The 23,298-nt window shown below is 43.5% G+C and overlaps 1 protein-coding gene across 2 annotated transcripts in view; it reads left to right on the forward strand.

Annotated features, from left to right (window-relative positions):
* The window catches only part of LOC140917713 (vascular endothelial growth factor receptor kdr-like), a 182,627-nt gene that overhangs the window by 139,063 nt on the left and 20,266 nt on the right, over window positions 1–23,298 (forward strand). The window contains exons 17-27 of one of the 2 annotated variants that reach the window (XM_073361074.2): window positions 299–434; window positions 1,965–2,069; window positions 4,481–4,597; window positions 8,538–8,626; window positions 10,615–10,780; window positions 11,443–11,540; window positions 12,541–12,663; window positions 12,773–12,884; window positions 20,231–20,330; window positions 20,936–21,041; window positions 23,160–23,284. In XM_073361074.2, the coding sequence (XP_073217175.1) occupies window positions 299–434; window positions 1,965–2,069; window positions 4,481–4,597; window positions 8,538–8,626; window positions 10,615–10,780; window positions 11,443–11,540; window positions 12,541–12,663; window positions 12,773–12,884; window positions 20,231–20,330; window positions 20,936–21,041; window positions 23,160–23,284 (1,277 nt within the window). The remainder of the gene's footprint in view (window positions 1–298; window positions 435–1,964; window positions 2,070–4,480; window positions 4,598–8,537; window positions 8,627–10,614; window positions 10,781–11,442; window positions 11,541–12,540; window positions 12,664–12,772; window positions 12,885–20,230; window positions 20,331–20,935; window positions 21,042–23,159; window positions 23,285–23,298) is intronic. The other variant, XM_073361075.2, reaches the window with a different exon arrangement.

Genomic DNA, 23,298 nt, shown 5'->3' on the forward strand with positions numbered 1-23,298 from the left:
AGAGACTAATGATATTAAGGGACTTTACATCTTCAAGGAATTTTACAAGCATTAATTAGTTAATCCAATCAACACACACGTAAGGCCAGCATAGATAAGTGTTATTTTCCCCATTTTACTGATGAATAAATTGAGGCATGGTGTTGCCAAGATATGTTCAAAAGCCACAGATGGGTGTTAGTGTCAGAACCAGGACTAGAACTCAGAGAGGCCTGGTACCCAAGCCTACGCAAATTCCACTAGATCACACCTTTCTCTCAAGTTACAGCCTGTGAATTGGTTATTTTCCTGTTTTTAGCCGGATGCCACAGATATTAAAACAGGATACCTGTCAATCATAATGGACCCAGAGGAAATGCCCCTTGACGAGCAGTGTGACCGTCTGCCATATGACAGCAGTAAATGGGAGTTTCCAAGAGACAGGCTGCGGCTTGGTAAGCAGTACAGACATTATTAATGTCAAGGATGGTGATATCCTATGGCCTTGAATGTTGGACCATAGCAGATGACAGAGGCTACCCTAGCCCCCATGGCCAGTGCTCTTCCATCCTTGGAGGAGAATTGACAGTGGTTCCAGAGTCAAGGATTGTTCTCCATGGGAGTGGTGCTAAAGGTCTCCTTCGAAAATACAGATGGCATCTTACAAAATGGCTATCATTTGCCGTTGTTCTCAGTGGAAGTGAAACCAAGATGTCCTCAAGGAAGGCAGTGTCCCTTGGCAGGATTGGCAGCCACCCTCTTCCCCCAGGGAAGAAGGCAGATATTTTGAAAGAAGGCGGGTCTTCATGAAATAGTTTGTAGAAGAACGTTATTCACCTTGTTGACGGAAAACAACTTTCCATTAAGAGAAACTGACCAAAAAATTATGATTAATGTTTAAAATTCTTTTCAGAACCTACCCATTGAACAAAATCTACTCGGGGGGAGGGGGGAATCCTGGGGGCCAGCAGGGGAATTTAGAGACTAGGAGGGAGGGGAAAACTGGTCTGGGGGGGGGCATGTAGCAGCAGAGGGAGGAGGAAATGGTGTGTGTTCAGGGAAGTGTAGGGGTAGGCACGGGATTTCAGAGGAATGTGGGTGGCAGGAGCTGGGGGAAACTGGCCAGTTTGCTCTGCCTGCTTAGTGCAGCTCCAGAGCAGGGGAAGCAGTCAGAGTGTCCTGGTAAAAATGACCCTAACTGTTCAAATCAAATAAAGATTTAAAGATGCACACTATATATCTTCTAGTCCAGTGGTTCTTAAACTTTTCTACTGATGACCCCTTTCACATACCAAGCCTCTGAGTGTGACCCCCCTTATAAATGAAAAAGACTTTTTAATATATTTAACACCATTATAAATGCTGGAGGCAAAGCGAGTTTTGGGGTGAAGGCTAACAGCTCGCGACCCCCCATGTAATAACCTTGCATCCTGACCCCTAGTTTGAGAACCCCTGTTCTAGTGGCTAGGGGGAAAACCCAAATGGGACCATTCTCTTTGTGTTTCTTGTATAGTGTTCATATCTGACATTTTTAATAATTCAAAACAAGCAGCTTCCAGATAAAAGCTACATTGCCGTGAAGTTAAAGTTGAGTACATGTCAATAACTGCAGAGTGGGAGAGTGGACATTCTTTAGGTGCCCTCGCTGTGCATTTCCGTCCTTAATATCTTTGGATTTCTCTTTCAACCTGAACTCTGGGTTGGGAAGGGTTGATTTGGGGATAATTGCACGTAATGTTTTTACCTTTCTCTTATGTCAGCCTCAACTCCAGTTTAAAGCCATTTTTAGCTGGGAAGTATATTACATACTGTATTGTGGGCAGATCACGTGTACATACATCTATTATTGACTCTTCATCTATGCTGTGCCTGGGCTCTGGTGTCCTATATTTTTTGCAAAGCTAAGATTAATGCATGTTTCTCTCTTAGCTGATGCAGACTATCCTCAGCCCCCTACGGCTCATTCTTGACTCTTTCTTCTCTAGGTAAAACACTGGGTCACGGTGCTTTCGGGAAGGTCGTGGAGGCATCTGCTTTTGGTATCGATAAATCTTCAACCTGCAAAACAGTTGCCGTTAAAATGCTTAAAGGTACATTTCTCTGAGAGCTTTCAGACAGTTCCTCTGGACACACGTGGGTAACAAGGTTTCCAGTGCTCAGCTCTAAACCAGTCCTGAGGACATTGGGTTTGGAAGGGAATGGATTTGCCACATGGGACAATTAGTCATCATACAGGGGATGTCAACGTGTGGGAAATGACAAGTGGGCTCCACGCTATGCCCCTGATGTAGCCTTATATTCCTAGAGGAGGAAAACAGCATCCTCCATGTCTGTGGGGTTAGGAGGGAAACAGATTACAGACTGTAATTGCATTAGTCTGAAATTGTGTCGAAACCATCGATCCCAGCCCTTCCAGATGTGGAACAGTTCAAGGGGTTGAAAAGGAGCGCTGCCAAGGGAGTGAATTAGGGACAACTTTCTTGCAGTTATTAAAATGAAGGAATGCTTTTACCATCCAGCCAGGCAGGGAGGGGGCCGGTGAACTTGGAGCATATGTTGTTTCCAAATGACATTTACATACAAAGCCTCTGCAGACAGTTTGTGAATAAATACATCATCTGGCATGTTGGGTGCATGGGTTTGTGGGTTTTAACTGGTCACTTGGTTTCTTTTCAAATATACAAGTGATTTTCTTTGGGTGGGGCTACACTCGCTAGCCCAAACTGCCGTATAGTGTTGCTGTGTAATGGTGTTAACACCTTCAGCTTTACAATGTGGCTTTTGTTGCCAGCTGCCTCTCCTGCTCCTCCACTACCCACCCCTCCCCTCAGTGCCAGATTTCCGCTACTTGCCAGTACCAGCTTTCTGTACCTTCTCTGGACCTGCACTGGGCCAATGAGGTCTTCAGATCCCCCTCTCTCTGCTGTTGTTTGTCCCACTCTACACCCCTCTTCAAGACGTGAGCTGAAGTTCCCAAAGGCCCTTGATTGACCCAACTCTCCCCTGGCTCCTCCACCCCACACAGTTTTCCGCAGGCTGCCTCCCAGCTAACCCTGCCCAAGAAGTCTTCTGGCAGTGCCTTACACCTTCCTCCTGGCTGCTGCTGCATCCTTCTTGCTTCATCCATGGCCCCCCATCACCACCCAAAATGCCATCCCCACCATGAATGCAGCCATCAATAAACTAGAACCTCTGGTGAGAATCTATTCATTCAGAAAGGAGAAGGCCCTAGAGGTGGCAGCATTACAGTGATTCCATGAATGTAAATTCCATGAAGCTTGTTGGTATCTCCTTCAAAATAGAAGGCAGAATGTAAATGTAATAGATTGTCATAAAGAATTTCAGATGATGTTCAATTTAAATGTTATTGGGCCTGGTTCCCATCTCAAAGCCATGTAAATCAGGTTGAACTCCACTGAAGTCAATGGAGTTAAAACTCTTTATGAGGCATAAGAAATGCAAAGATGCTGGGAAATCTGTTCATAGACAATTCTGCAACCAGAAAAAGAGGCTAAGTTTGTCAAAATAAATGATTTGTTATAAGTTATTCACTGAGCTCTAAAGCTAACCCCCAACCGTCAGACACGCAGACTGCGAGCAGTGGTAGGAAACACGCAACAACCCAGCATTATCCACCCCTTTTTGTTTTGTTTGTTTTAATCATGAAAATGATACAAAGATGATAGTAGACAATCACTAGTTACAGTGCCAACCATATGGAAAATATATGGTGTCAGAAGCAGGATCAATACTGAGGAAATGTCCATGTAACTCAGACAAGGCCTAGTACTCAGGAGCTATGGTCCCTCTCCTGACTTTGTGAAATACAACAGAATCTTGTTAGTCTGTGTTTCACATACTTTACAACTCACACACAGACATGGCCACTCTGCCCACTTGTTAAGGATGATTTAATACCAGCGACAGCACTGTAGTGAGGTCTCATATGACCGAGACTTGGTTATTTTACAAAAAGTTCTGGGGTACACTGAGTAGCACACTATGGGGCCTGACTTTCAGATGTGCTCCCATTACTTGGAGTGGTGAGAGCTGAGCACCTCTGAAAAGTAGATCCTGTGAAGTATTATTGCAGAGAGTTGCTACTAAACTGCAATCACCAACAAGCACTGAAAAAAAACATTTTCTCTTGCATTATCTCCTTGCTTTTTTGGATGTGTTTGTTCACTTGCTAAATTTGCAAAATTTAGTTCTTTGCAAAGGTTCTCCCAGTATCTAGGTAGCATTAGAGAGGTTCTACTGCAGGATAATAATCCATGGTGACCCACTGTAGAGAAGACAAGAGACACCCAGAGGGCAAAGTGTTATTCCATTGCAGAAAGGTCACAGCAGGCGGATGAGTTCTTATCTATTTAGGAGTCTGAGAGGCAGAGATAGCACAAGTAACCTCGGTGGGTTTTGTTTTCAAGTATAAACAGGATTTTCTGTGTCCTGTTACAAATATCCTGTTGTGTAAAGATGGCTTTGTCCTGTTTATCTTAAGCAGAATGCGCAACTACAAATGAGTGCAAGGCTTTAATGTCCGAGCTGAAGATCCTCATCCACATAGGACACCATCTGAACGTGGTCAACCTGCTGGGAGCCTGCACCAAAGCAGGAGGTAAGAAACCATCCTCCCACAAAGCATTCAGCAAATCCATGCTCAGTAATTGTGCTCGGTTGCAAGAGCAATTCTGCAGCCATGTCATCTTCATGGTCATCAGCAGGGACAGAACAAAGGATATTCTGCTTCAGAAACATAGGCCCTTACTCTTCAGGCAAAAAGGAGAATCTTCGTTAGCTATTAGGGGTCATGTCCCGTGGGAGGGTCTCCATTACTGGGTGTTATTACAGCACACACATGCATGTCTAACTTTCCAACCAATAGAGTGCTAGCAGTGTACACACATGAGCTGGTGCCCAGTACAATACAGTATAACCTGGCAGCTGCCACTGAAGTTGTGTGGGGGGAGAATTTGGCAATGTGTAATTGATGGCTTTTGAATTCCTTCCTAACACATACGTTCCCTTCATTTTCTCTACTTTTCTATCTATCTAAGTTACTTATGTGGCCCAGTATATGAGCACCTCACAACCTTTTATGTATCTAGCCTCACAACACCCCTGTGAGGTTGGCAAGTACTAATATCTCCATTTTACAGAAAGGAATATGAGGCACAGAAAGTCTAAGTGGCTTGTCCAAGGTCACACAAAGAGTCTCTGACAGAGCAGGGACTTGACCCCAGGTCTCCAGGGTCCTAGCCTACTGCCTAAGCAGTGGAGAATCCTTCCCCTTCTTAGCCTGCCCTTTAAAACAGTGCTGGCTCTCTTTGCTTTATGCTTTTAATTACAGGGTAACATCTACCATCGATGTATCTTCAGTGTTTATGATGAACCTTGAAAACAATCTCCAAACAATGTGGGAGAAGGGTTGAGGACAAAGAAACCAGGGTAAAATAAATGGAGACAGAGAGATGGTGCCCACATTGGTAACTGTCTGAGGAATTAAAGATATCATTTTCCCAAGGGACATCTAGTTGCCAAGCCAAAGGGAAAAAAAGCAATGTTACTAAGATAATTGGCAGGATGACAGGAGATAAATTATCCCGCAAACCAGACATTCACAGTTCACAGTAGAACAGGCAGGAGACAGCAAGTGGCAGACCCTGCCCTAATCTGGAAGCCATGGATTTGGAATCCGCAGGAGCGCTGAGGCAAGAGACCACTAGCTTTGCAAACCACAACTGACTGGAGAGTCACATTGGTCTGAAATGTTTTGAGGATTTCAGAGGAACAGGCAAGCTATCCCTGACGCTGGGCTGCTGACCTGTGATTAAGGGGGGAGGGAAGTTGTGAGCCATGGTGGCAGTGCCTCCTACCAAATCAAGCCAAGAAAACTGGGAGATAATACTTAGTAAAATATCAGTGTGATGGCTTGACATAACCAGACGCCCAGAACAGTCTCATGCAACTGTAGCCACTAGCCATTAACCTGAACACTAATATGACCCTAATGTTTGCACCTTATTGAGTTCTAATCATAGCAAGGTCCATGTAAGTGAACGTGATCCTTTGCCTATTGTGACTATCCATTGCTTGAGTGTACTTGTCCCCAGGTGGTCCTCAGTATCCCACTTGGAGCATTCAGTAGCCTCTTTCCCTACCCTGCATCCTTCTGGCTGAATAGGCCCTTTTAGTGCTACCTCACTAGTTGCTCAAAGAAGTCACTGCTAAAACCTGGCGAAGAAAGAGACTGGATGTGGAAGGCAGGTTTCCCATATGGCATTACAGAGCACTAACTGCGTAGCCTACAAGCAAGCTCTAGTTTGTTTGCTTTTGAACGATGCCGGTGGAAACTGAAGAAAAATAGCCTAGAGCTCACAAGATAGACATTGGGATAAGAGTTTCCATTAAAATACCATTTCTAAGCACAGGGCTTTCTCATTCTTTGTTAAGTTTTATATAGCTTGTAATAGTACTCTTGATAATTGCTCCCATTAAACGTGCACAATACATTATTTTAACAATATCTGCCCCTTGCAACGTCACTTTGAAACACCTTGTCAGAGCATCTGATGTTAAGCACTTAGCACTAATGCATGCTCTAATATGCTTTATAATAAGGAATTAAAATATGAAGATGCTGCATCTAGGAAACATTTCAGAGGCATGAATAAAGCACTTGGTGGCACTTTAAAGTCATGCCGGAATCTGCATTTCTTCCGAGAATCCACTAGCCAGATTTGACTTTAGTTTCCTGAGACAATGTTCCGTCTGATCTTTTCTTTGCACTGTAAGAAGCCAGCACTGGTTTGGGGGAGTAACCTAACGCTGTGGGGCAGCGGTGGCAGAGGCACCATAGTGATACAGAAGAGACAGTAAAGACCAGTGGCAGGATCAAAGATGAGTTGCAGAGCTATAGTCACCTGGATCTCCCCCAGCTTGCAGACTTCAGAGCAGCTGACTGCTTGCTGCAGTGTATCAGTTCCTGTTCTGACTGCTCCTCAGTCATAGCCTTCCAGCCCATGCCCTCTTTAGACAGGCTGTGGTGGTGACATTGATATCCACATTAGATCAGCTGACACCACAGAGGTGACTGCATTTATGCAAAGAGTGGTGCTGTGTATATATAGTACTATATGAACCTTGGGCTTGATTTTCAAAGGTGCTGAGCACCCACAGCTGTAACTGAAGTCAATGGGAGTGGCATGTACTGAGCAGGCCCACGGCGTACAGTGCCTACGTGGTAGCACTTTAGGATCCTTACAACTGAAAGGCCCTATTGAAATACAATACAATGATATTATAGTTAAGTAAAAAGCCTCATCTTCTCCCCTTTATCTGGGTTACCCATTCCCCGGTGCTGTTTGCAACCCGGTTCTTCCTCATTTTGAGCCAGTAGAGAGATTTCAAATAAAATGTCTCTCTTCCCTGTTTGCTCCCCATCAACTCTTCCCCACTGCTCTGTTTTCAATCCCATGTTCTCAGACTTATTTATGTCAAACTGAGCCAAACAGGTACACCACGGCACAAGACTGTGTGTGTGTATTTCTGACACATGCAGATAAGAGCTTATTGCTTAGGGTTTGCATGTTCACTGAATGGCCTGATGCAGCCCTTGGCATTTTTCCTTTGAAGTCTGAACTCAAGAGTCTGAATCTGAAGTTTCCAGATGGAACAAGGTTTACAGAGATGAAAGGCTGACCACTTAGGATGGATAATAATAGGTGTTTACATGCATTCTAATCCCATGACTTCACCTTCCCCTACATTTGAGGCATTTTGTGTGCTGGTTTCTAAAACCCAGCAACCATGCAGTGGAGGCTAATTGCACAGAAATGCAGATTTTATTCTCTCATGGCTTGGGCTGAAATGCAAAAGCACTTGCAAAGATGTCTAAAAACATCCATAGTTGTATAAAATCAACAAATACATCAAACTAAAAAATACTTTGCCCAGGAATAAGAAAGGAAGAAATTGACATGCCCCTTTGTGCTTCCAAAGCCTTTAGATCAAATATCTTTGCAAACTTTTAATTCATCTGGTGTCACAAACAAATCTAAATATGTGTTTGTATTGCCTCCCCTGGCATGAAGTTCTGTACAATACAAAAAGATTTACACAGAGATCAGAAAACCCAGAGGGCTGTTCCACGAAATGGATCCCAACAGAAAAAAAAAAGAATTTAGTAATATGGGGGTTGTATGTTTAATGTTCCTTTTTCTAGAAACGAGAAACAATTTCTTAATATTGGTGTCTGACAGGTAAAGAGGGAGGTAGTAGCTAGGACTCCTGGGTTCTATTCTCAGTTTCCCACCTCTGCCACTGCCTCATAGTGTGAGCCTGGAAAATCACTTCACTTCTTTATTACCCAGTTTCCTCATCTGTATGATGGGGCTTATAATATTTACCTACTTCACAAGGGAAATCATGGGGCTGAATTAACGTTAAACACTTTGTCCTTCTCTAGACCCTTTCCATGGCAGGAGTGCAGAAATGCACTATGCATATGTTCCACTTTTACATCTGTGAAGGTCACTTTGCTTTTGTTCTCTTTGCAGGTCCTTTAATGGTTATCGTAGAATATTGCAAATATGGAAATCTGTCTAATTACCTGAGAGGAAAACGAGGGGACTTTGTTGCATATAAGGTAAAATAAACAACTGGCTTTTTATGCAGTTGCAAGATGGGCAATTCATGATCATTGAGGCTAGCTGCTTACTATTAGGATTTGTTCTCTACTTGCCTTAGATGGGCCTCAGTTATATCTGAAGGCTGGCGCTTCATCAGCCCACCAAATTCCAACTTGTAAGAGGAGAAGGAAGAATGGACTCCTTCCTCTGTAGGGTTTCAGTCCCTGCCTCTCCCTCACCTCCAGCCCATACTGCATAATCAATTGCAAACGCTCATGGAAACAGCACATTCACCATTATGTGACTTGGAGGAGAAAAAAACTGCTCTGATTCCACTTCCTCACCACCAGCCACTAGCTGCTTGAAAGAGCAGTGGATGGTCTCTCTACATTAGGTATGAAAACACTGGTTCCCCAATCCCATCTCCCTCCTCAGCAGCTCACTAGTCTTGTTGTCCCACAGAGGGCTACACAGATTAGCCACCAGAACTGTTATGGGAGAGGTGAGGTCAGTCCCCTCTTTCCACGAGAAGACTAAATACGACACTCGGATAGCAGCTTTGAGAGCCTGGTTGTTTCAAATCTCAGTCTGTCTAAAAATAGGGACCACTGATTCAAATCCTAGCAGGATCAGTGCAGCCTTTGATCCTTCCCAGGTACGACGCAGGTTATTGTGTGTGGGTTTTCCAGATGTCTCTAATATTTGTGGTCACATCTGGCTCTTCATGGACCCTAAAGCACATATGGTAACTGTAGCCAATTAGTTCATTTTATTATCCATTTATTGTTGTGCTGTGTGATGTTATGATTAACTCATATGCTATGTTACATATTATTCATGTATGTCAAATAGATTTAGGTTGTAGGATCAGAGAAGTATAAGATTATTAAGTATTTACGAGTGATAAGTATTTAATGTGTATCTAAGTAAAGCAGGGCTTAAACACAAGGCCTACAAGTAAGGCCTGTAAGACTTCAGCTTAGCTATACCAAGCCATAGACTTAAGAATGCTTGACCAATTTAAGTGACCAGAGAATGACTCTTTGCCAGTAAGATCACAAGACTACTGGAAAGATGTGCCAATAGGTAATGTGGCGGAAAATCAACCACAAGATCACAAGATACCTTATTGCAACATCTTTTACAACATATGTCCTGACCACAGCGTACATATTGTGTGTAGATGCTAATGAGAATAAGAGGAACTACAACCAACCTATGGAAAATAGGGCACCCCAATATTCATGGGGTGTGGAAATATATATAAGGAAAAAGAGGGTTGACACCTTCATGCACATACATAGAGTGTTAAGTGTAGTCAAAATTACAATATAAAAGAGGGTTCCCTGGTTGGATAAAAGTGGGAAAACCCAAGAGACAACCCAGCAGGAACTGTCCCTCTAGCGATGATCTTTTGAGAGGTCCATCGGACACTAGAATATCTCTGAGGATGACTACGGTTATAATTATTGCATAGGTTTTCTTAGGATTTCTATGTGCAGGGGTAATCATCACCTTGCTTGTCACTTTAATAAAACTTATAGTACAGATAAAACTTTGTACTTATGTTTGTGTCTGTGGTCATTACCCTTGGACTTTGTATGTTCCTAGAGCCTCCCAATTTGAGAAAAGCACCAGAGGCAATTTCACTTTGTTGAGCTTGAAATTGCAGCAACCGGAGCCAAACCCATGGCGGTGTAATAGCACGTCACTAAATTCACTTAAATAAAATAAATGGCTACATACCTCATGTAAGAGAAGGGAATTTTCCCTGATGACACAATTCCTCCTCTCACCATTATTGTTTGTGTGCTATAGTGATCAGTTTTGGTTCCCTACCCAGTGCAGTTCCCTGTGTATTATTTGAAAAGTGCTTTTACAAAACACTTATAGGGACGTCGCCATAAGATCCTGTCCCAGCCTCTGCCATGTTGTTCCATTAAATACCCTGAACTGCCTGGGCATCCCACTTCACCAAGGTAAATCATTTCTATTGGATTTTTAGTCCCAGGAGAACTCTGACCAAGCAGAGAAAAGTCTGGATGAGTCCAACAGTGATTTAACAGAGCTGATCAAGAGGCGCCTTGAGAGTGTGGCCAGCACGGGAAGCTCAGCCAGTTCAGGATTCATTGAAGATAAGAGTTACAGTGACTCCGAAGAGGAAGAAGAAGGTAAAAGAAACCTATCTACTCCTGAGTCCATTGTTTCTGACTAAGCCCTGCCCCAAGGATCACTTGCTTTACAAAGTCTCTTCACTTGTTGACAAGTCTTGAAGGTCATGGCAGACTCCAACTAGGTCTACACTACAAATGTTTACTGTCATAGCTATGTCAGGTGGGGGTAGGATGAGGGGTAATTTGTGACTTACATATCTGGGCCAGCAATAACCACTAATGTAGGCACAGTTATGCCACCAACACTGCACTTTTGCTGGAATAACTTGTTTTGCTTGTGGCGGTTGGGGCCAATAGAAGCTGAATGCACAAGAGGCACACTTTCACTAGCTATCCTGGCAAAGCACAGCTAGTGTAGACCTTATGCATTCCCCCTCATGCTCACTACAGAAGGTCTGCAATAACACACATACCCACACCAGCTGCTTCTTCTATGGAAGAGGGACGGTAGCAAAATTTTAGCAGAATGTTTGTGTTGCCAATCTGCTCTTCCAGAAAACTCTTCATCTAATGGAGTTAAAAGGAATGTCCCTTTTTTCCTCCCCAAATATCCCTCTTTATGTGCTCTCCAGGATTTGAGAGGTACGGTTAATGCTAGAGGTCTTTCAGCTGTCTAGCCTTCTCCCTCTAGGTTCTCATGTTTCTGTGGTCTCTTGTAGATGGTGAGGATCTGCAAAAGCGACCACTGACCTTGGAGGATCTGATTTGCTATAGCTTCCAGGTGGCAAAAGGCATGGAGTTCCTGGCCTCCAGAAAAGTGAGTTCTATTTCTGCGCCACTCCTCCTTCTTATGTCTTTGTCATTCAATAAACCACAAGAGATGAGCTTCTTTCATAGAGCCATAGCTATTAGAGATAAAGACTAAGTATATTATTGGGCCTGATTCTCCTGTCACTTGTGCTTATTTCACACTATTGTAACTCCACTGAATCTTCTGGTCAAGTAAGGAGTGCCATTGATAGACCTCCAAAGGGAGTCTCCACCAGTCATTGGCTGGAAGCACAGCAACTATGATATGGGACCATAGCTGGACGGCATGAAGAAAAATCAGGCAATGTCATCTGAATTCCATGACGGATATAGAAGAAATCCCTCCTGCCTCCAGGAAGGAAATATCCTTCCACAATGGAGAAAAAACTCTCTGATAACTTCGGAGGAATGTAGTTCTAATCGTTTAGCTTGCCGGTAATTGTTGGTAACTGAATGCCTCACTGTCATTTCAGTCCATAGTCTATAGGTTTTTGAAGAAGTCTGAGTCTAAGCCATGTGCAAAAATATGTTCATAATTGTGGATCTGTCAGATGATTACCATGACAGTACCCAGAAATCAGATTGTGTGCACAGTTTTGCATATGTGCAATCACTCACTTATGGTAATTGCATATGCAAATGTTGGTGTATTGGCCCCTGGGCCTTCTCCTTTCAAAATTTGGCCCATAGAGTTTAATATTTAACTGTGGTGTTTGCAAATCCATTCTGATCTTAGCTGGTCGAGCAGGATTTATTTAACATGAAAAGAGTCTGAAAAATGACCAGCCACCATGTTTCTCAATCTACTTCTTGTGCTGAGTTATTTTCTTTCTATCATATGACAGTATATTTTTGGCAGGCTCCCACACACATTTTCCCACTCCACCCAGGTCCAACAAGAGCTCGTTTTTCTTTCACTTTTCAAAGAGTCTCCAGGCTTTTTACTCCATTAGCAGCCTGATGTTCAGGCAAAACCTCTGATTTCACTTGTCCGCATTTCCTCGCAGTGTATTCATCGGGATTTGGCAGCAAGGAACATCCTTCTGTCGGAAAACAACGTGGTTAAGATCTGTGACTTTGGACTGGCTAGGGATATTTACAAAGATCCTGACTATGTACGGAAAGGAGATGTAAGTGAAAAGGACCTGACCTGCCAATCTTCAATATTACTCCCCCTAGGGAATGGGCAGATTAACAACCACAATAACTGGCCATGGGCCACATCTTTTTCATTCTTAGGCAAGACTTCCACTTAAATGGATGGCTCCAGAGGCTATTTTTGATAAAATTTATACTACGCAGAGTGACGTGTGGTCTTTTGGTGTGTTACTATGGGAAATATTTTCTCTGGGTAAGATCATTTTACACTTTTTTTTAATATGATATTATTGTGCAAAGGGCTTTAACAAAAGAGCAAAGGATACTGATCTCAGCTGGTCTGGTGTAAATTAACAGCAATTCAATGTAAAATAGCAGTTACTCTAGAGTCTAGACTGACAACATTTGGCTCCTAATGCATGTTAAAAAAAAATCCCAGATTTTAAATTTGTAACAATCGATACTAGGAGAGTGTGTGGCAAACACAAAGCAGTGCTGCTCTGGATTGAAACATTTTTTTTTAAAGTGGTGAAAGTTTCCCTGTCAAACTATATTTTCCCATGAGAAGCCTGGCTTCAGATCAGAAACCACACAGCCTATAGGTTGCAGAGAATTACGCTATTGTTGACATAAGGGTCTGACATTGCTAGTGTAGACAGTGAACCACAAGGGAATTTTTGTGCATGAGCTAACAGCTACAATGGCAGCTCTTGCCCCAGGCTTGATTCTGCTTCCCCTCAAAATGCTGATGAGTAAAATCAAACATTGGCTGCAGCCATCATGATCTTGACATGAGAACCCGTGCCAGCCTCCATTAGTCATTTTGGCAGCAAACAGGTAGGAATGTGTATTTGTGTGTGTACACCGCTTGAGAAGGCACAGAATGTTTGGAATGAGGACATCAGTGCTCTGTGTGCTTCATCCTGCCATTAGACAAGACTTCTTAGAAAGCTCAGTCTGGGATCTGGTCCTTACCCAACAGGTAAGGCTGCTAAAACTGAACCACACAATGTCGCTTACAGCCAGTGGGATCCCTCTGTTCCCAAATCCACCTCGCACAGTGGGGCATCTTCTCTTTCCTCAGTGTTGTCCAGTGGCTTCCTAATAAGCATTTCCAAACAAATGAAATCAGTAACCCCATATAGTTAAGCTCCTTAGTTCTAAACAGTCCTGGGTGACCCTCCAATGACTCCAAGTTATAGATTGGCTGGGATTAACATTGAGTCCAAGATGCCAAATTCAGAGCTGGATGCAGAATTCCCCAAAGTTTGGGACTATTCAAATTCAGGGTTTTGGTTTAGCTCATTATGGAGACTGAGCGCTGGCTGCAGTGCTCAGAACCTGTTTTGAACTTCCTTGAAGCTCAGGAGTGTTTTGGAACTCTGGCTTTGGTTTGGGTTCATCTGTAGTTTATATTAACATGCAAAAGAGACACTTCACTGTTTAAAGTCAGGACCAGGAGTTATTGCTTTCTCCAGAGTCTGGATATGTCTCTGCCCTTGTATCGACTTAGAATTATGGTGCTGTAGTGTAACACATCCATGGCTGCCTAGGGGCTTCACAAGGGTCATTCTGCTACATACCCTTGGGAACGTCACAGTGAGAGGAAGGCTAGAACTCAGATCCTTGAACTCTACATGACCCAGCTGTGGCAGCCAGCCAGCAGACCGAGGGAAGTATATTAGCATGTAGAGACACAATTAATGGGGACAGTCACGCTATGGGGGTATCTGCAAAGACCCAAGTGAACTGGCTGTTGGTGAATGGCAACAAATGCTTCAGGAAGCCCCAATGACGCTGGTCTGGAAACACATCCAACCACTCCCAAGAGTGGTGTTGAAACAGGCGTGAAATTCTGTTCACTGGCCTTTTAATACAGAAAGTGTCAAATGAAAGTCAAGAGTAATAATAACAAAATTCAATGAGTAGATTTTTATTCTTCTGTTTTTATTTACAATGCTTTTAAAAATAAATTTAAGTTACTTTCAGACTGCTTGGTTTAAGTAGCCCCTTTTCTCAATTAAGTTGCTTAATTGGGGCCACTTAAAACAAACAGTCTGAAAGTAACATAAACTTAGACTGTCCTTTCTGAAGCCAGAGGAATCCACTAAATTACACCACGATTTGTCCATCCTTAGGACTTCCTATAATCCTGTTATGATGTAGATCACAAACCACTTTCCTCTTTCCATGGCACTGATTCAAAAGCCGGTTGTTTTCCCTAAGAGGGGTTTTCAAAAGGATCATCCAGGCATGTCCATGGTTTGGCACTAGTCACATCTGCAGCTCACATGATAAATTTTAATTAAGGGTTTCTGTCACTGATTGAATCCTCTTATATAAAAGTTTTACAGATCATTGAGGTCCAGAGAACAGAACGTTATTTGTCTTTGCTGCAGGGAATGTTTTGGCTCCCATCCACAGTCACTGCTTTTACTGGGTCCCACAGATTCCGTACCTTTTAAAAAGAAAGATTTTGACTAGAAAAAAATGCAGTTTGGTTTGGACATAGGTCCTGTCAGGGCCAAAAGTTGAATCGGGAAATAAAGCCCTACAAAATTCCTCTGAAAGGCTAGGCAGAGTGCATTAGTTCTGTTGATGCACAGGTGAACCTGCAGAGGAAGAATTGCTTATCTTGATATTGTAGCTGGTTTTGCTACTAATTATTTAAATGGGGTCAGCACAGTTGGTGGCAGATAATGTATTTTGAAATCAATTACATGGCACATTACAGAATGTCAGTCTCGCCTGGAATTTAAATTTGCGGGGTTTCAAAAAGCAATCAAAGGTAATTATGTAAACAACCAGCATTTGGTAATGTAACATCAGCATCTTATTAGCCCACTAAAATAAAAGTGAGCTCAAAAAGAGGGTTATTTAATATCCAATGCAAGCCACATCTTTGAATGTTTTGAAGAAGAATTCCCCCAAGGGAAATGTCATGTCATCCGAACCCACATTTTTCCCAGCCTTTCCTAGCAGACACAATCCAAATTATTACACCAATACCAGAGTCCAGATGCACCATAATGATGTGCAGGAGTGTTTTGCTCCATACATTTGAGCTCTGAGCTGGCCCCACTTGGTAGGAGGTCAACCTTGGCCAAAAGGTTGCATATCAAGAATCACTCCTCCCTGCCTTCCTGCCACTCTCTCACCACTGTCCTACAGTGGGTGCCCAAGAATGGCAAGCTTTCAAATGCTGAGGGTTCACTTTGCACATTATAACCAGGTGGAGTAGCTGAGATTTCCAGACCAAGTGAAACTCCCCACCTCCTACAAGCCCCAAACAATGTATGTAAATAAAAACAGGGAAATGACCCCAAATATTCCAAAATTGTTTAGGCTAACAGTGTCCACAGCGCTTACTTACCAGGCTATGGCTTTCATCTTTCCCTTCATGATCCAGCACTTCACCAAGGCCTTGTTCCTTATGATAAACTCTGCTGCAGAGACAATTAGCATAAGGTAGCCAGTGCAGTTTAGCAAAGGAGAGCTGACTTTCGGTCTGTTTGGATTGCTCTTTTGCATGCTGGAATGTACTAAACTTGCAGCGTAAAACAGCTGGGATGACTCATCACTATCTCAGCCATATGCGGCTCCTCCATGTGAAAATCTGCTGGACAGGTCTCTGCTTACAATAGTGTCGAATCACAGAAATCAGAGTTGGAAAAGGACTTCTAGGTCATGTAGTCCCTCTTTTCACAAATGCAGGTTTGTTGCCTGCAGCATGCTCTCCTGTGTATTGTCCACGCTAGGGCTAAATCTCCCAGGCAATGGGATTCTACCCACTTCTCCTGGGAAACTACTCCACAGTCTAAGAGATACTGAAGACCAGCATTAGTAGTCCTCAGAGCTGCCCTGTATGAAGTATAAGATGGACTGTGTGAAGATGGACAGTTCAGCTAGCATGACAGCTCGGAGGGTCGAAGTTCAGAAAACTTGCATACCAATGTATGTCTCAGTCTAGGTATATTCATTCTTACCTATTTCAGGTAAGCGAGTTAATTCATACTCTAAAGACTTCAAAAGCATTCTGAGGTCCGTGGATGAAAGGTGCTGCTGTAACCCACACACCTCCTGGGTGTGGTGTTCTGGCCCATCTAGTGGCACCGAGACCACTTAGAGTGCAATTAATGAGTCTGCTCTATAGCTTAGCTAACAGCCAGTTGGCTTTTAGATCATCTGGTAGAGGCTCATGCACTAAGCTCCAGAGGTCCCAGGTTTGATCCCACCGACCCGGGTCTGTCGGCATTACATTGCCATACAAGCTAAACATTATCATTCTGATTATGACTTTTATTATTCCTGATGTCAGACAAAACTGGGAAGGGAACTATAGATGCACAACAGAAACGAGTCTCACAATATTTCCAACTCAACTAAAACCAGGGAAACCCAAGAACAGATTGTTTTGTGACATTGCTGATGGGATTTCTGTCCCCATTCACAGACCAAAGGACTTCAGATAACTGTGGCCAAGTGACTCTAAGCTGCCATAGACTGCCTTCCAAGCCGATTCAGTGAGCTCTTTGCTACTTCCACAGTGCCAGCCCTGCAGTGCATGCTATCAGGGTTCAAGTGGCAAGGCCCATGCAGTTAAATTATTTGGGGAATAGTCACTTTTTGGTACTCTCTCAATTTCTAATATTTCTGCATGGCTTGTTCCCGCCCACAAGCATGCACTAAATGATGGCATTCCCAAGGTTGAAGAAAACAGGAGATCAGGCAGGAATGTTATAGGAAGTAAACCACATACAGATTCCTCAAGAGCTGGACCCAGATTCAGATTCCATTAAATCCCTGCTGTTCAAAACTGATTAAATGTTCTTCCAAACTCTTCAGGCCAGCCTCAGGGATGCCAGACTATGAAAAGAAATGGCTGTGTTACAGATTACAGCCTCTGCTGGGGAGGAGGGAATTCAGAGGTGCTAGGAGGAGAAGGCGAATTTCATATTCTTTTTCAGGGAAGGGATGGGAATGTTTTTTTAAAGGTAAACTCAGCCTCTTTCTCACACCCCTTTTCTTTCCCCCCAGATGGATGAAAACCTTAGAGAACCCTACAGGGCCTTGGCTGTAGAATCTATGATGTCCAAAAAGGCTCATAGGCCCAGATACTCAGAGATATTTAGGTGCCTAACTCCCACTGATTTCTGGACCTTTGCTTCTACTCCACTATCATAGTTCCCTTGACTTTGTTCCAGCACTGAATTTCACCCAGTTGGCCTGGATCCTTAATAATGAACTAGGGACCTTTTCAGAGCTCTAGGCCCAATTTAAACTCTGGTGTAAGCACGCGCAACTCAGATTGACTCCAGTGGGAGGGATACCCACTAATTTATAGTCCTCTTCAGCCCAGAAAGGTCTCTGAGTCCCTTTGCAATCTGTGTATGTGGTCTTTGGCTGTAATTTCAATCACAAATGCCACCCAACAGGCTGTAGCTGGCTGAAAATTCCCACTCTCCAATTCAGTGAGGGAATAGGATGCGTCCCACCATATATAGAGAGAGTCTCCATCCCTATGTCTGTGCATGTCATAGAACAGCACTGAAGATGATTTGAATTATGTAAAACAGGACAAAATGAGGATTACTCTTTCTGTCGGATGGCTGCTGGGCGACCCATGTGAAATAAGCTGGTGGCGTCAATCCAGTTCCTAGTGCGTTTACATCCAAAAATGCAGTCACAATTGGCACCAAGTGCCTCCCTCCCCTGGCTGGAGGTTAAGGATTGGATGGGCCTGGAGACAGAATTCCCCTAGAAGTGGTTCTTCCGGGTTATGTTTGAGGCACATTAAACAGGGAACAGCAAGGAGGTGGAATGGGGAGTTTGCCCTGCTGCGGGCTGTGATTTCCCTGTTCTGTGGATAAACAAAGGCCTTCCGTCTCCAGGCTGTCAGACCAGCAAATTGAACTAGTATTACATTCACACTGAAACAGAAAACAGGGGTGAAAACCTAGGTGCTATTGGAAGAAAATGAACATTTCTCACAGCAGGAGCATGTCTCTGCTGTGCTTGCTGTTCTGACATCGAATTAACTTCTACAGGGAAAACAAGGGCTAAAACAGGGCAGCTCAGCTCACTTATATACTCTCCTTGCCCTGACAGTTGCATTAAGGAGCATGATTTATTTGTGTGCCTTGGTTTCCTGGTCACATTAGTACAGATGTCATTACTGGAGGCATGGCCTCACAGGCTTCTAATGAGAACAAGGGGAATGTGGTGAGTTGACACAGACATGTTTCCATGCATTTTACCTACAGTGTGTTTGGTTCATCTGCTAACCAATCGGAACTTAACGTAACAAGGGTTTGGACCTTGCCCAGCAACCTTGCTTGGGGTTTTGGTCCTGAGTGAGTGGCATGAGATCATCAAGTGGGGAGTGAGAGCCTTGCACCTCTACCAATTCCTCCACCTCACCAGTAGGGCTGTTGATAGACCCCACAGGGATGTATTCCCGGCCCTCTGGCTCCAGAAAGGTTAATCCACTTAGGTCTGATGCAGGGATCTCAAGAGGCAGAAGCTGAAGTACTTGAGGTTCTTGGGGGAAGAGTAAACTATTTTCTTTCCACCAGTTCCCAGGGGGACCCTAACCTTCAATTTTTCCCCTTCTGTATTTATAATGGGCCAAACTCTGAGGGTTCTTGGTCATTACTCGGTGGAAGTTTTGTCTAAGGACTTCAGGATTCGGCCCAACATGTGCAACACTAACTTGGCTTGAACAAGAGGAAGAAGAGTTCAGTTGCATGTCTGGGCGGGGGGGATTTAGCTGACCTATGGTTCCCATGGCCTTTGTGTCACATGGCTAAAAGCCTACAGCACCCCCCAGCCTTATTCACCTGAGCAGCTAGTTCCATGGATGTCACAGGGACTGAATGGGGCATTACTTTGAAACCAGAATGTATCAAGGTAAACTAGAAGGAACCTTTCTTCTTAACCCAGGAGATTATTTAAGGCATGAAACTGACATGCATTTTGCTTTTGTTCTGCTATGTTTCATTTCTGGGTGATTCTGACCCTGGTTTTAGTATGAATGTATTGCTCAACTTGACCAGAAGCCTGAAGCTAGAGGGAGTTCCTGTTCTAATGACATTTCTAGAACAAAGTCCTATTGGGTGCTACTGTGAACTGAGATGAACCTCCACACCCATTTAGGTTTCATCACTCATCCCTGAAAATATATGTGTATTGTGATCCTTTAGGAGCATCAGAATGTGCCAGAAAATGTAGTGCTTTAGTTGAAGTTATTATCATGAAGGGCTGATATTTAGCAGATGGATGCAATTGGCTTTGGACCTAGAATTCATGTATTTTTTGTGAAGAGCCTAAAGATGACTTTCAGTGGGACTTAGACACATAAGCGTTTTAAGCAATTCAAATCTCTTTTGTAAATCTGGCCCACAATGTTATTTCTACAGTCAAAGGGCCTTATCTCGAGAGATGCTGAGCACCTGCAACTTCCATTGCATCAGCACCTTTTAGGATCAGGCCCCAAATTTCCAGCTAGGCTGGAATGCTCAGCAATCACCATTGCTGTTTTGAATTCAGATGGACAGTGACCAAGCCAGCTGAGGTCACCCTCTCTGTCTGTGCCTGCAGGTGCCTCACCATACCCAGGAGTGCAAATTGATGAGGACTTTTGCCGCCGCCTCAAAGAAGGAACACGGATGAGATCGCCAGAATATTCCACTCCAGAAATGTAAGAGTTCTACTCCCGGCCATGGACAACAGACAATTTAACCATCGTAACAGGGACTTTGATTTGTGTGTTGAGGTAGGGGGAGGGTTTGTCAGATTGTCTTTCTTGTACCCCATTTATTAAATTTTGGGGTTGTGCCTACCCCAGGCTCCCTGACACCATAGACCAATAACAACAAACCATCAAGTCAACTGTAGGGCCAAGCCGTCGATAGGGCAAAGGGGTTAACAGATCATTTCAGGCTAGTTGTGTATGAAATCTCAGTTCAAGGAACTATCATATTTGTTTGATTTCCAGTTTTGTGGGAGTGTCTATGTAGCTGTAATTGTAACCTGCTTTCAGCCACATCAGCAGGGCCTGCGACCAAAGTTAAACTAGCTCAGTGTAAACAACTTAGAGAATTGATTGAAACACAAGTATGGAGTGAAAAGACATGACTGGGAGTGTAATGCAATGCTTCTGAACACAGGGATCTGATTTGTCACCTCCATTGGAGGTATCAGGTGGGAAGTCATCTAGATGAGGATGGAGACAAGCCGCAGCACAAAGAAATGGTTTGGAAACACAGACTGAGTTTCTCTTTAAATCCATGTGTTTTTCCGTAGCTACCAGACTATGCTGGATTGTTGGCATGGAGTTGCCACAGAGCGGCCCACCTTCACAGAGCTGGTTGAACGCTTAGGAGACCTCCTCCAGGCAAACGTGCAACAGGTACAGCTGTGCGACTGGTTTGTCACATGTGTGCAGAGATGATATCCCAGGGTTAAGCACCAATACAAGACAAGACTTCACATCACCACAAAGAACACAGTGAAAACGGCTATTGGTGTGAGGGTAGGAGTGGAAAATGCTACATATTCAAAGGAGATTTGGGTTAGAAAATGAGACGTTTATCCATCCACAACTAGCAGAAACTTACAGTACATTGATTTTAAAAAGGCTTAGTTGCCCCTAGAGGAACAATAGCTCTTTATCTCACAAAACATTTTAATTAGTTTTCAACACTGCAAACTGCCAGTAGCATAGTTCTCTTCCTACAATTGGTCTGAACTCTCTCTCTCTCACCCCACCCCCCGGCCCCATTTTTCTCTGTATTTAAGCTCATTGTTACTTTTAGGAACTTCAAAATGAAGCCATTTAAGGCTCAAAGAGTCAATTACATAATTGTCAATTTCATAATAGTTAGATCAACTTTTTTCTCTCCATTTAAAAAAACCCCAACACCTCCATTATGTAACTGTCAATTCCATTATAAGAAGAAATCAAGCTCTCTCTGCTGGCCCCTTCCCTTTTGGAAACTCATAAATCAGGGAAGCTACATTGAAAGACACTTGTTTTGCAATGTGCAAAAGCTGGGAAGAGTTTGTGAGCCTTATGCTGCAAGCAAAGGAAATTAAAGGGAACTCAGGAATCATGATAAGGGACAAGGCAGTTAATTACGCCTCAGAATTAAAATCAAGGGAAGGGAATTTTGATAAATGGATTTAAGAAGACAAGGAGCCACTTCTACAGATAATTGTAATAATTAGCACTTGCTGCTGAGAATTCATAGCTTACTTAGGTAGGTGCTGAATTATATTAAGGATGCAGTGGCAACTGCTGTAATGAAAGCACAGGAAATAAAGTGGTTTAAGGCTGCAATAATAAGGAATGGCTGTCATTAGCTGCAACTGCTCAATTTGAACAGAAGCTCATAGGCTATAAATAGGCATTACTCATTTCAAATTCCCAGCTCTGCGATAGCCACACATGCGGTCTGGGTCTGGGTCTGGGTCTCTCCTTTCCCATACATAAACATGGGGCTTTAACATGGATTTGGGTGTTTTGAGTCCCATTACACTGAGCCCATGGAAATCACCAAAGATGCCAAGACATTGAAAATGTAGTTGCGTGCCTAACTGAGAGACCCTATAAGAACGGCCATACTGGGTCAGCCCAAAGGTCCATCTGGCCCAGTATCCTGTCTTCCGACAGTGGCCAATGCCAGGTGCCCCAGAGGGAATGAACAGAACAGGTAATCATCAAGTGATCCATCCCCTGTCACCCATTCCCAGCTTCTGGCAAACAGAGTCTAGGGACACCATCCCTGCCCATCCTGGCTAATAGCCATTGATGGACCTCTCCTCTATGAACTTATCTAGTTCTTTTTTGAGTGCCCAACTTAACTGAGGCTGATTGGGGCATAATAATAAATAATACTCGTAGGAAATAATCGGCTGAAGGTTTGTCCAGGATGCAACAGGGGATCCCTGTAAAGCCAGCTGCTTTCTAATGGATGTGAACATCTTGGTGTCCCCCAAGCCAGAGATCACTCAATGTTGCTGCATGCTCAAAAAGTTTAGTTTTCCAAGCAGACGCATTAGCACCATCGGCAGAGCTGTTGTTGCTATGAGGGAAGAAGCTTGAAAAAGATGACCTAGAATGCGAGGGCACCTGGAGGTCTTGCACTTTGCTGTCATGATTGATGAAGCAATGCTAGTGCTCAGATGCCTCCAAGGGAGGATCTACACAAAGAGCAACCAGAACTGGAATTTTCATTCATTCTTCATAGTGGATCTCTCCAAAATGAAAGATTTGCCTTGTGGAAAGACAACAGGATAGTGAATGTTGAGCAAAGCCCTTAACACTGGATTTAGTGTATTGCAAAGAACTTTGTGACTGCGTTAAAGAAATAATCAAAAATAAAACAAATAGCCACATGGCTTTCGTAGTGCAGAGCCCTGCTCAGAAAATAGTTCCAGTAGAGCTTGATAGCCAATAATGTCCGGGACATCAGGAAGAATAACTGACTTCCTGACTGGTTTTCTCTTTCTTCTGTTAATTATTTAGGATGGTAAAGACTATATTCCACTGAACATCACATTATGCCCTGATGGAGAATCTAACCCAAAGACCTGCCCAGTGGAAGAAAACTTGAGCAATTGCATTAATCGCTGGAGTGCATTGGGAATAGGGTACGGATACTGCT

Source organism: Lepidochelys kempii, chromosome 9 (genome assembly GCF_965140285.1).
Source record: "Lepidochelys kempii isolate rLepKem1 chromosome 9, rLepKem1.hap1, whole genome shotgun sequence".
In the NCBI taxonomy this organism is placed as follows: Eukaryota; Metazoa; Chordata; order Testudines; family Cheloniidae; genus Lepidochelys; species Lepidochelys kempii.